We start from the raw sequence: 14,131 nt of genomic DNA, 5'->3' as shown, positions 1-14,131 counted from the left end.
ATCACTGGCCATTAGAGAAATGCAAATCAAAACCACAATGAGATACCATTTCACATCAGTTAGAATGGTGATCCTTAAAAAGTCAGGAAACAACAGATGCTGGAGAGGATGTGGAGAAATAGGAACACTTTTACACTGTTGGTGGGAGTGTAAATTAGTTCAACCATTGTGGAAGACAGTGTGGCAATTCCTCAAGGATCTACAACCAGAAATATCATTTGACCCAGCAATCCCATTACTGGGTATATGCCTAAAGGATTATAAATCATACTACTATAAAGACCCATGTATATGTATGTTTATTGCAGCACTATTCACAATAGCAAAGACTTGCAACCAACCCAAATGACCATCAATTATTGGCTAGATAAAGAAAATGTGGCACATATATACCATGGAGTACTATGCAGCCATAAAAACGGATGAGTTCATGTCCTTTGCAGGTACATGGAGGAAGCTAGAAACCATCATTCTCAGCAAACTAACACAGGAACAGAAAACCAAACACCACATGTTCTCACTCATATGGGGGAACTGAACAATGAGAACACATGGACACAGGGAGTGGAACATCACACATCAGGGCCTCTCGGCTGGTGGGGGAACTAGGGGAGGGATAGCATTAGGAGAAGTACCTAATGTAGATGACAGATTGATGGGTGCAGCAAACCATCATGGCATGTGTATACCTATGCAACAAACCTGCACATTCTACACATGTATCCCAGAACTTAAAAGTATAATTAAAAAAAAGAAATGGTAGGAGATGTCTTCACAATATATCATGCTTCCACACCCTTTCTGATAAAATTATACACTAATGCTAGTGATATATTAAAGGACAACACCAAAAAGCCAAGGCTCAGGTCAAAAAGGAGATGGATATTTTTACAGACCACACCGCAGAGTACATATACAACATGGGGAAAATGTCATAGGGTTGCTGGTCTATGGAACCAGTAGCAGAGAAGTGGCAGCAGGAACTTGGCCTCTGTGGAGAATAGTCTTACGTGTTTTTTATGTCAGATAGGGGACTAAAACCAGGCTCACAGAATAAAACTAGGGACTGAGTATAGCACTCTGCTCACAGAAGCAAAAAAACCCAAATGGCAAAAAAAATCCCAAATGGCTACAATCGCTGCTTGAAGCTATGGCTCATAACAAGCAGGGTGCCTCATGAGAAAATGATCAAAGTTCCTCCTTTGCATTCAGGAACTAAACCAAGTCCCCCACAGCTTTCCTGAATGTATGGCAATATCTCTATATCACAATAGGTCATTAGAACACCTGATTTGGAACAGAGGTCATTAGAACACCTGATTTGGAGTGCACGAGGAAGCACTGGATGCAGAACCACTGGACAATGAGAAATACGTTTCCATTGAATTTAACAGCAAGGGCACTATTGATGACCTGAACCTTAGTAGTTTCATGCAATTGCAGATGCAAGTACCAGAATAGAATGGGAGGGTAACTGAGGGTGAAAGGAGGAGTTAGGCATACTGAGTGTAGATATATTTCTCAAGAAATACAGACTACACTTCTCCTACAGAGAGTCAGGTACCGGGAACACTGAAAAAAAAACAAAAAAAAATACAAAACCAAAAAAACAGACTTTAAAACAACAACAAAAAGTTACTAAAAAAAAAAAAAGGGGGGGGGGACTTTTATCATGATAAAAAGGTCAATATATCAGGAAGAAAGAACAATTATAAACATATACAGATATTAAAGAGGAATTAGATAATTCACCATTATTTGGAGACATCAATATCCTACTTACAATAACGAATAAAAAAGCTAGGAAGAAGATCAATAAAGAAACAGAAGACCTGAACAACACTATAAACCAAATAGATCTGAGAATCATCTATAGTAAACCAGCTAACAACAGCAGAATATGCATTCTTCTCAAATACACATGGAACATTTTCAAGGATGAAGTATATGCTAAGCCATAAACCTTTGAAATAATACAAATTATTTTCTCTGATAAAGTAAAATTTAAAAATCAGTAACAAAAGAAATTTGAAAAACTCAGAAATGAAAATTAACAGACTCCTAAATAATCAATAGGTCAAAGAAAAAATTGAAAGATAAATTAGAAATAATCTTGATACAAATGAAAATGAAGACAAAACATAACAAAACCTATGGCATGCAGGTAAGGCAGCACTTAGAGGGAAATAATATGCCATGCCTATGGCATATTATAAAATAAAGCTCTCAAGTAGCCTAATCTTTTATCTTCAGACAATGAAAAAGAAAGAGAAAATAGGAAAACTAAATATAAAGCAAGCAGAAGGAATAAAATAATAAAGACTTCAGCAAAGATAAGTGATGTGATAAATAAAAAACAGTGAAAATCAATGAAACCAAAACCAGTTTTTTAAGAAATCAACAGAATTGATCAAACTTTAGCTAGATTTACAAAAACAAGAGATAGAAGACTCAAATTACTAGAATCACAAATAAAAGGGGAGAGAATACTGACCCTAAAGAAATAAAAGAAATATAAAGGAACACTACAAACAACTGTATGCCAACAAATTAGACATATTTAGATAAAACAAATTCTTTAGGAAGACACAAATTACTGAAACTGACTCAAGTAGAAATAGACAATCTGAATAGACCTGTAACGAAAAGGTCGAATTAGTAATCAAAAAACTACCTGTGGAAAACAACCCAAGCCCAAATGTCTTCACTGATGAATTCTACCAAACAGACATATTAGCAACAATTCTTCACAAACACTTTCAAAATTGGAACAGAAGGGAATACACCCCAGCTCATTCTATGAAGCCAGTAATACCCTGATATCTAAACCAAAGATATCACAAGAAAACTATAAACCAGTATCTCTTATGAACACAAATGCAAAAATTCCCAATAAAATACTAGCAAACCAAATCTAGCAAAATATTGAAAAAAATCACACACCATGACCAGTGGGATTTATCCCAGGAATGCAAGTTTGGGTTAACATTTAAAAAAATCAATTCATGTAACAAACCATAGTAATGAAGTACAAAATAAAAAAACACATTTGTATTAACTGATGCAAGAAAAAACATTTGACAAAATCCAACATCCTTTCACAATAAAAACAATCTGCAAATATAAATGTAGAATGAGGGAATTTCTTCCATCTGATAATGGGCACCTACAAGAAACCCACAGCTAACATTATATATACTCAATGGTGAAAGACTAGATTATTTCCCCCTAATATTAAGACAAAGATAATGATGCCCACTCTCAACATACTTTTTTAACATGTATCTAAAGTCCTAGCCTCCTCAATAAAAAAAACAAAAATAAATAACAAATATACAGATTCTGTCTCTGTGTCCACATGCCATGAATATCTCATGAAGAATCTATAAAAATCTAAAAATCTAGTATTATTATGTGACTTTGACAAGGTGGCAGGATACAAAATCAACACAAAAATAATATTTATTTCTACATATTAGCAATAAATATGTGTAATTCAAAGTGTAAAATGTAATATTATTTATAATTATTCTAAAAAATCAAAATAACATTCTTAGTATACACTTCACAAAACATGTATATGCAGATAAAAGAAATCAAAGACTTAATTAAATGGATAGACATACCATGTTCATAAACTAGAAGACACAGTATAGTAAGGATGCAACTCTTCCCCAAATTCATCTATAGATTGAATGCAATTCCCATCAAAATCACATTAGGATATTTTGTTGACGTACATAAGAATATTCAAAAATTTATATAGAAAGGGACAGACATTTAAATAACAAAGACTATTCTTGTAAACTATCTTGAAAAGAACACTCTCCTTAGTATTGAGGTTTTCTATATCCTTACAGTAATCAACAGTACAGTACTGGTAGAGGAGGTATAAACCTATAAATCAATGGAAGAAATTACAGAACCTAGAAAAAAAGCACCCACACAAATATCCTCAACCGATTTTTGACAAAGATGCAAAAACAACTCAATGGAAGAAGGATATCCTTTTCAGGAAATAACATTGAAGCAATGTTCAATCCATATGTAAAAAATAAAAATAATAAAAATCAACCTTAAACCAAGCCTCAGCACACTTTACACAACAATTAACTGAATATGCATCCCATAGTTAAATATAAAAAGTAAACCTGTGCTGGGAGAACTGGCTAGCCATATGCAGAAATTTGAACCTGGACCCTTTCCTTATGCCTTATTTAAAAATTAACTCAAGATGGATTAAAGACTTAAATGTAAAACCCAAAGTTATAAAAACCCTAGAAGAAAACCTAGGCAATACCATTCAGGACATAGGCACGAGCAAAGAGTTCATGACAAAAACACTGAAAGCAATTGCAGCAAAAGCAAAAATTGACAAATGGGATCTAATTAAACTGAAGAGCTTCTGCACAGTAAAAGAAACTATCATCACAGCAAACAGGCAATCTACAGAGAATATCTTTGCACTCCATTCATCTGACAAAGGTCTAATATTCCAGAATCTACAAGGAACTTAAATTTACAAGTAAAAAACAAATAATCCCATTAAAAAGTGGGCAAAGGACACGAACAGACACTTCTCAAAAGAAGACATTCATGGGGCAAACAAACATATGAAAAAAAGCTCAACATTACTGATCATTAGAGAAATGCAAATCAAAACCATGATAAGATACCATCTCACACCAGTCAGAATAGCAATTATTAAAAGGTCAAGAAACAACAGATGCTGGCGAGGTTGCGGAGAAACAGGAACACTTTTACACTGTTGGTGGGAGTGTAAATTAGTTCAAACATTGTGGAAGATGTTGTGGCAATTCCTCAAAGATCTACAACCAGAAATGCCATTTCACCCAGCAATCCCATTACTGAGTATATACCCAAAGAAATATAAATCATTCTATTCCATGTCATTGAAGCAAAGACATGGAATTAACCCAAATGCCCATCAGTGATAGACTGGATAAAGAAAATGTGGTACATATACACCATGAAATACTATGCAGCCATAAAAAGGAACAAGATCATGTCCTTTACAGGGACATGGATGGAGCTGGAAGCCATTATCCTCAGCAAACTAATGCAGGAACAGAAATGTTCTCACTTATAAGTGGTAGCTGAACAATGAGAACACATCAACACAGGAAGGGGAACAACACACAATGGGGCCTGTTGGTGGTGTGAGGAGGAAGAGCATTAGGAAAAATAGCTAATACATGCTGGGCTTACTATCCATGTGATGGGCTGATAGGTACAGCAAACCACCATGGCACATGTTTATGTAACAAGCCTGCACATCCTGCACATTACCCAAGAATTTAAAATAAAAATAATTTTTTTAAAAAAAAGGAAACCTACAAAACTTTTAGGAAAAAAAAACTTAGAATATCTTTGGGATCTAGGATGAGGCAAATAATTTTTCATCTTAACACAAAAAGCATGATTCACAAAAGCAAACCTGATAAACCAAATTTTAAAACAGGCTCTGCAAAGATCCTGTCAAGAAGATGAAAAGACAAAATACAGAGTGGTAGAAAATACTTACAAATAATATATATCCAACAAAGAAAGAGTATCTATCTATCTGTGTATGTGTATTAAATATCAAAAAACTCAACAGTAATATACCAAACAATCCAATTAAAAAATGGTCAAAAGATATGAACAGAAATTTTACCAAAGAGGATGTACAGATGGCAAATAAACTCATAATATATTTTATTAATATAAAATATATTAAATACGTCATTAGAAAGTATAGAAATGCAAATTAAGACCATAATGAAATATTACTTCACACCTATCAGAATGGCTAAAACAAAAGATAATTATAACACCAATTGCTGGTGGAGACATGGAGTAACTGGACTATCCTTATATTGCTGGTAGAAATACAAAATGGTACAGCCATTCTGAAATACAGTTTGGCAGTTTCTTATTAAACTAAATACGCAACTATCATATGATCAATCAACTGCACTTTAGGTATTTACCCCACAGAAATAAATACTTAGGTCTATAGAAAAACAATCCACAAATGTCCTTAGAAGCTTTATATGCAACAGCCAAAAACTCAAAGCAACCTAGATATCTTTCAATGGGTAAGTCATTTAACAAACTGTGGTATATGCATACTTTGGAATGCAACTCAGCAATAAGAAAGAGTGTGTGATAGATGCACAAAACTTAGAGCAATCTCCAAGGAATTTGGAAAAATGAAAAAAAGTCAATCCCCTAAGATTATGTACTATAGCACTGTATTTGTATAATACTTTTGAAATGACAATACAGAATTAGAGAAGATTGGTGGTTGCCAGAAATTCTGGATAGAGGTAGGAGGGAAAGTGGGTTCAATTATAAAAGGTCAACACGAGGTATCCTTCTTTTGATGGGACTGCTCTGTATCTTGTCTATGGTTGTAGATACCTGAGTCTACCCATGGGATAAAAATGGCAGAATTACACACACACACACATACACACACACACAAAAGTACACATAAACCTGGAAAAATATGAATAAGATGGGTAGACTGTGACAAAATCACTATCTTAGTTTACAAGATATTATGATTTGGGGAAGCTAGCTAATGAATACATGGAATCTGTCTGTATTATTTCTTGCAACCATATGTTAATCTACATTTATCTCAAAACAAAAAGTTTAACCTGAAAAAACAGGCCTAAGGTTTAACTTGCCTTTTCAGAACCATTCTCAGTCTACTTTTCTAAGCTACTGGACCTTAAATTATTGAAAACTTAGTAATTGCTGAACATGCAATAACCTTTCCTTGTATTTAACTGAAAATGGTTTAAGAGTCAACAATTCGAGTATGACAATGAAGCAGAACAGTTTCAATGCTCAAGCACTTCTGTTCTTGTGTATGACCTGCAGCCTTAATTTTCTGCGTAAAAATGGTTACATTATTTCCTTAGCTTTGTTTGTTGGAGACAAAGAAGGAATGCTTGTTAAGTATGTCAAAACATAATCTTATCTTGCGAATTTTTGTTAATATATCATAGAAGATAGATTTTTCATTTGCCCAGAAAGCTTGTATAACACATTTGGAAATTTCTGCTCTGTAACGTCTTTAGAGCTGACAGACTGTTTTTTACTTCATGCTGAAAAGTGTCATCTTATGGTTTTGTGAACTGGCCAGAAATTCACAGGTTTTAAGGGTCTTGAGAACATTTATATTGAACATTGCTCTTTGTCTAACAAATAAAAGATGTTAATTTATTCCTATTTTAAAAAATAGGCCTAGAAAATATAGGAAACAATTTTTCTTTTCTTTTCTTTTTCTTTTTTGTTTTCTAAGGCAGAGTCTCACTCTGTCATCCAGCCTGGAATACAGTGGCATGATCTGGGTTCACTGCAGCTTCCAGTTCAAGTGATTCTCTGGCCTCAGTCTCCTGAGTAGCTGGGATTATAGGCATGCACCACCACACCTGGCTAATTTTTTTGTATTTTTAGAAGAGATGGTGTTTTTCCATGTTGACAATACAGAATTAGAGAAGATTGGTGGTTGCCAGGAATTCTGGATGGAGGTAAGAGGGAAAGCGGGTTCAATGATAAAAGGTCAACACAAGGTATCCTTCTTTTGATGGGACTGCTCTGTATCTTGTCAGCTGGTCTCGAACTCCTGGTCTCAAGTGATCCACCCGCCTCAGCCTCCCAAAGTTCTGGGCAATTTTTATTTTCTAGATAGGAAACAATCTCTTAGAAAACAAAACTAAACAAAACAAAAGCAAAACAACTCAGAGAATTAAAACTGATAGGTCTCATTACAAAAAAAAAAAAAAAAAATTGAAACTTCTGTTAGTATAAACATCTTAAGTGAGAGAAGGTAGAAATTATTTATAGCATGCATAAGGAAAGGCTAGTATCCAGAACAGCAAAATATCTAAAAATTAGTAAGAAAAAGACAAACTATGCAAAAGGAAGATGACAATTGAATTGAAAAGGCAATCTACTGAATAATAAAAATATGAAAAGATGTTCTAACTTACTAATAATTAAGGAAGTGTATATTAAAGCAATGAATCACCATTTTATACATTTAGTGTCTTGCCATATTCAAAACTGATAACAATTCTTGATTTTATTTTGTAATTTTCTAAAATTTTTAATGGTTTTTAATATATATAGAAAATTATAAGTTGATTTTACTTCTTACAATCCAGGTAATGGTGAATATCTTGCTCAACACAGTAAAAAACATGAGTCAAAAAGAAAACGCCACTTGTAGTTTACATAAAATTTTAAAATTTGGAATTATCCTTTACTTAGAATATAAGAGATTAATAAGCTAAAAACAAAATACAGAATACAATGCATTTGACATAAAATTAATATCTACATAGCTATACATCTCTCTATAGCTATTCAGACACACATACATACGCACAGAGAGAGCTCACACAAATAAGATTTGAATAACCCACCAAAGACCAAAAAATGCATATTAAAACTATAAAATACCATTAATTTATCATATTGGCAACACTTCAAAATACAGCATTAAAGGGGTTTTAGAAACTGAGGTTCTCATCTACTACAGCAGGGTTGCAAATTACTATACAAAAGAATCAATCAAAATAGCACTATGAATTCCCTGCAGATTTTCCTTTACAGAATTCATCTTTCTGAAAGACTAACAACTTATCTTACAAAATACAGCAATGTTAGTATGGTGAGGGGGTATGGTGTATGTGTGTGTATACACAGACCAACGGCAGATGGATGGATGGACACATATTTAAATGTTCCACACAGTACCATCTGAGGTAGGGAAAATGTGAAACAAACTAAATAGTAATTAACTGAAGAATGCTCAAATAAAATCTGAAACACCATGTAGCTATTAGAAAGATTAAAGGAGGTATGTATAATAAAATATAATCAATTGCATTGGTTTTAAGCATTAAAAGAGTAGGTCTTCAAAGTCAGTTTATTAATCAGGTCTTCATCCTGCTGGCATTCATATAACAGTGGTATACATAGCAGGATACCATAAAGCATAAGAACACTAACTCTAGGACCAGAATTCCTAAATTGAAATCTGAGTTCTCCCCTCCCCTCCTTAATAGCCGTGGTCTTGAGAAAGTCACTTAACCACTCTGTTTCCTTACATTTACAAGACCAAAAATAGCAGTGCCTACATCACAGTTTGTGGGGAAATACATTTAATATAAATAAATTAGAACAATGCTTACACTAAGCAAGCATTACATAAATATGGATTTTGCTGTTGTTGTCATAATTACATGTAAAAACACAGCACCACCTGGTGTATCATAAGTGCTCAGTAAATATTAGCTATCATTATCATTATTATAAACCAGTACTCATTTTAGGCACTTCTACATTTGTTAGCATATGTGAATATGTACTTATGAGTGATTCTGAAGTACATTTATTATAAGTTAGGTACATGAAGTAACAAGAGGGAGATAACTACTATGTAACAAAAATGAAACATGACTGATTAAAAGGTTTAAACAAATTATTTGCCTAACAAAGTTAATTATCTTACCAAAACATTATGTCTCTCTTTGGCTATATGGGAAAGTATTTTTTGATTAACCAAAATATTATCAAGAAACCACTAACCATTCTGCCAGTTGTTTGGCACCCTTGCTGTCAAAGTAATGGTGTATAAGTTATCTTATTGACACTGTAACAAATTACCACATACCTAATGTTCTAAACACCACAAATTTATGACCTTAAGGCTGTGGAGATCAGAAATCCAAAATGAGTCTTACTAAGCAAAAATCAAGCTGTACTCATTCTGAAAGCTTTAGGGGGAATCCAATTCTTTGCCATTTCCAGCTGTGGTGGCTGCCTGTATTATTTGGCATGTGGCTTCTTTGATCTTCAAAGAAAATCACTGCAACCTCTCCTTTTGTCAGCACATTTCCTTTTTCTGCCTTTGACCCTCTTGCCTTCCTCTTAGAAGGAACCCTGTGATTACACTGGACCCACCCAGATAATTCAGGATAATCTCATCGCAATCCATCTGCTAAATCCCTTTTTCCATGGAGGGCAACGCACTTACATGTTCTGGATATGACTAGATATGGACATGTTTAGGAGCCATTATTCTGTCTGCCACACATGGGTCCCACTAGTGAGATGGAACCTACAAGCAACTTGGGTTCAGGCTGTTCTCCTGCCTACTCCATATTGACAGAGCAGGAGCACCGTCATCTCAGACAAACGCCGCCACTTTAAGTTCTAGTTCCCTTTCTAGCCTCATGCATTTCACGGAAATCACCTCTCTTCTAAATACAAGCAGCCAGAAAGAGCAGACAGTAAAACACAGATAAGAGAGCTGCGGCACAGAGGGAGATGGGTTAAAGTCTCTTGGGTAACTGCCAAACCTCACCCTTATACAACGGGTCCCAGTAAAACAGTGGGCCTTGGCCAGGGGCAGTAGCTCATGCCTGTAATCCCAGCACTTTGGGAGGCCGAGGTGGGCAGATCATGAGGTCAGGAAATTGAGACCATCCTGGCTAACACAGTGATACCCATCTCCACCAAAAATACAAAAAATTAGCCGGGTGTGGTGGCAGGTGCCTGTAGTCCCAGCTAGTCAGGAAGCTGAGGCAGGAGAATCGCCTGAACCCGGGAAGTGGAGGTTGCAGTGAGCTGTAGATGGCGCCACTGCACTCCAGCCTGGGTGAGAGTGAGACTCCGTCTCAAAAAAAAATAAAACAGTGGGCCTTAATAAGCACATTCCTTTCCCTTTCCCTTCCGATGCACTAAGATAGAGAAGCTAAAAGCAGATTTGGGGGATATGCCTGCAGCTGCAAAAAGATGCATGGGAACAGACACACAACTCTTCCTCCCAGATAAGCACAACAAAGAGACACAGAAGCAGTCCAAGCCTCTGATAAACTCTCCCACCCTGAATCCTTAAAAACTCTTAGTAAGAGAGTGTGCCTCTGACCTAACTCAGCCAGAAGGCATCTCTCAGGTTTGTTTTCTAAAATAAACCTGTCTTGACTGGAGAGCCACCTTTTCATGTTTCTTTCCTCTTTCTGTAATTCTTACAAATATCAACTGACCTCTGCCAATTGTAAGCCTCAAAAGGTCAACCCGCCAGAAAAGGAATTTACAGTGGTGTTTCATGCTCCTGTTTTGGGGGATGGCAGTGTACCAGAAATCATGATACTCAAATTTAAAATACTTAGAATTTAATATAGTATAAGCCATAATATCATAATAATTTGAAAACATTTATACATACCTGGCCCTAAAATTCATCTGTGTGTACATGTCAACATTCCCCTGAAGAAAAAAAGACTACGATCTGTTAACCATTCTGTGCCCTCACCACTAACCCTTTACAAAGTACTTACATAGGGAGGCAGTAATTCTTTCTTAATTAAATGAGACTAAAAATAAAGTCCCTTTAAGACAAACCTACTTAAACATATTTAAATGTTTAAAATAATTAAGGAAGGTTAAAACACAACTAACTTTACTTCTTACCATATATAGCATATTTTAGTTGAAGACGTTTAACAATTTCTTCCACAGTAGGTTTATATTCGAGGAAACATGTATAAATTCCACTCATACTCTCCTCAAAATTTTGGAATACAAGGCTTCCTGTGGATGTTATTTGTGCAGTGCGGTTTTCTACTAAAGGAATAAGATACAGTTATGAGTTGCTTAAATTACATGAGACAACTACCAAAACATTTTCTCGGCAAGGTAAAACCATCATAATTTACCAACACAGTCAATGAAAGGAGTAGGGGGCATAGCTAGGACATTGCATCTGGTGTCTGCTAACAGTGGATGCCAGGATAACCTTCTTACTGACAGATGTTCACTAACCAGAGTTCATCAATTACATTGTTGCCGAAGTAGAAAGAGACTAACAAGGATACATACAGAATATGCTCCTAATCTGCTCCTTGCATTGAACTGGGCACGATCAGAAATACAGTACACATATATACAAATATATACACATAAATACATACACATACTTTAACATGATTATATTTATATTCAATGACAAATTAGGCCCTCAGTAAGCTTACAAACTATATATGAAACAAATAAATAATACACCCAGAACAAAGGCTATCAGAATATAATCACTAACAAGAGATTTCTTATCACTACATATGATAAAAGGTAAAATTTAGCTTATAAATTTGAGGTTTGCAGAAGAAGAAAAATATTGGATATGAGATCACCTGACTTGCCCAACATCACATAATCACACAGTTGCAGTGCTGGGGGTTAGAATGGGATGTAAGCACCCTTTTCATTTCAACATACTTCATTATTTAAGTGTCATACAGGGAGAAAGCTCTGTTGTGAAATGAAAAGTAAATCTGCCTTTGGAGGCATTGACACTTGGGTCTCAGACCCACCTTTCCCTCTCACAAACTGTAACCGTGAGTAACCTATTAATCTTTCTGAGATCCAGTTCCCTCATTTGTACAACGAAAAACCAAAATATATGATAGCCTATCTCACAGGATTTCTCTGTATAACAAATACAATGAATGCTAAAGTACTTGAAAAAGCTATAAATCTGTTATTCTGAAAGTTTATAACCACAGTTTTTAATTAGAAAAATTCTTAGATATTAAAATTTGCTTAGTCAATAATTTGATATTCCATTCATTAGAAGTGAAAGTACTACATCAGGAAATAATTGTCTACCTTTTTTCTTTTTTCTATTTTAGGTAAACGATTTATTGCTTATAAATTTTAAGTTGAAATATTTCTCCAAGACAAATGATGAGTGTTCATAGGGATGAAATTTTCATTATTTATTTGTTCAATAAATATTTACTGAGTGTCTAGTACATACAAGCCCTGCTTCAGGTATTGAAAGAGAAATGAACAGATGGATATACCCACCATCAAAGGAATTTACATAGAGCATTATGCCTTGAGAACTTCCATTTCTATATCCTGGATGATGCTGAAAAACGTGATATGAATTTAGAATACATTTCTATTGTAATGCCTATTTCTTCATGATTATCTTTTGATGAAATATTACATATTTATCCTAACACACCAAGTCTTTTATAAACGAAGTCAACAGTTTGCAAGAGTTCACTATGTATTTCGGCAGAAACACCTTGTAGAGATATAATAAAGGGTTCTCATGAAGTTTAAAGAAATTATAGAATATTACGTCATCAATGAGATTACATATTCCTTGGCAATCATTTGAAATGAATGTTTCCCACACTAAAGAAAGCAATTAATAGGTGTATCAAAATATATACCTAAATGCCTACTACAACACTAAACATTATGACAGCCAGAAAATGTAGTAGTATACAATCTATAATAAAATGCCCCCTGACTGCCTTCTTATTTTAAAAATGTTTAAGTAGATCTAAAAAATAAAGGGGCTCAGAGCCAAGATAGCCAACCAGACATGGCCAGCAAGAGCTTCTCCCACCAAGAGATAAGACCATCAAGAAGACCAGCACACTCTGAGCAGATGTTCAGAAGGAAGGCATTGAGAGTAGACAGAGGTAGGACACCGACCCTGGACTGAAGGAGCAAGAAGCTGGGGACCCTGCACAGAGTATCCAAGCATCAGGACTTATTCCTCGGCCTGAGTGGCTCCTGGGGAAGGGGTAAGTTAAATAGACATGGAGTGGCCCACTGTCACTACGGACCTCTAGAATCCTAGCTACAGGAGAATCCATGGATATTTGGGCTGGCAAGGGAGGGTTGGTGGGGACAAGGCTCCCCTGCATGGAACCCAGAGTATTTGCCATGGGACCTGCTGCAGTGGAGCATGGCCAGGGACACCATCCCCCAAGGCTTGCCAAACTCAGAGCTGAACTGAACAAAATTGTGACACAAAAAGACATACAAAAGATCAACAAAACCAAAGGCTGGTTTTCTGAAAGAATAAATAAGACTGGTAGACTGCTCGCTGGACTAATACAGCAAAAAAAAAAGAGAGAGGATCCAAATAAACACCATCAGAAATGACAAAGGGGACATTACCACTGACCCCAGAGACATATAAAAAACCCTCAGAGACTATTACAAACACTTCCATGCCCATTAACTAGAAACCCTAGAGAAATGGATACATTGCTAGAAACATACACCCTCTCCCATGATT

At 35.3% G+C, this 14,131-nt stretch overlaps 1 protein-coding gene across 2 annotated transcripts in view; it reads right to left on the bottom strand.

Moving 5' to 3' along the window:
• ZPBP (zona pellucida binding protein) overlaps positions 1 to 14,131 on the bottom strand; it is a 156,058-nt gene that overhangs the window by 109,448 nt on the left and 32,479 nt on the right. The window contains exon 4 of one of the 2 annotated variants that reach the window (XM_025379899.1): positions 11,500 to 11,652. In XM_025379899.1, the coding sequence (XP_025235684.1) occupies positions 11,500 to 11,652 (153 nt within the window). The remainder of the gene's footprint in view (positions 1 to 11,499; positions 11,653 to 14,131) is intronic. The other variant, XM_025379900.1, reaches the window with a different exon arrangement.

Source organism: Theropithecus gelada, chromosome 3 (genome assembly GCF_003255815.1).
Source record: "Theropithecus gelada isolate Dixy chromosome 3, Tgel_1.0, whole genome shotgun sequence".
Taxonomy (NCBI): domain Eukaryota; kingdom Metazoa; phylum Chordata; class Mammalia; order Primates; family Cercopithecidae; genus Theropithecus; species Theropithecus gelada.
This window is presented reverse-complemented; position numbering and strand designations above follow the sequence as displayed.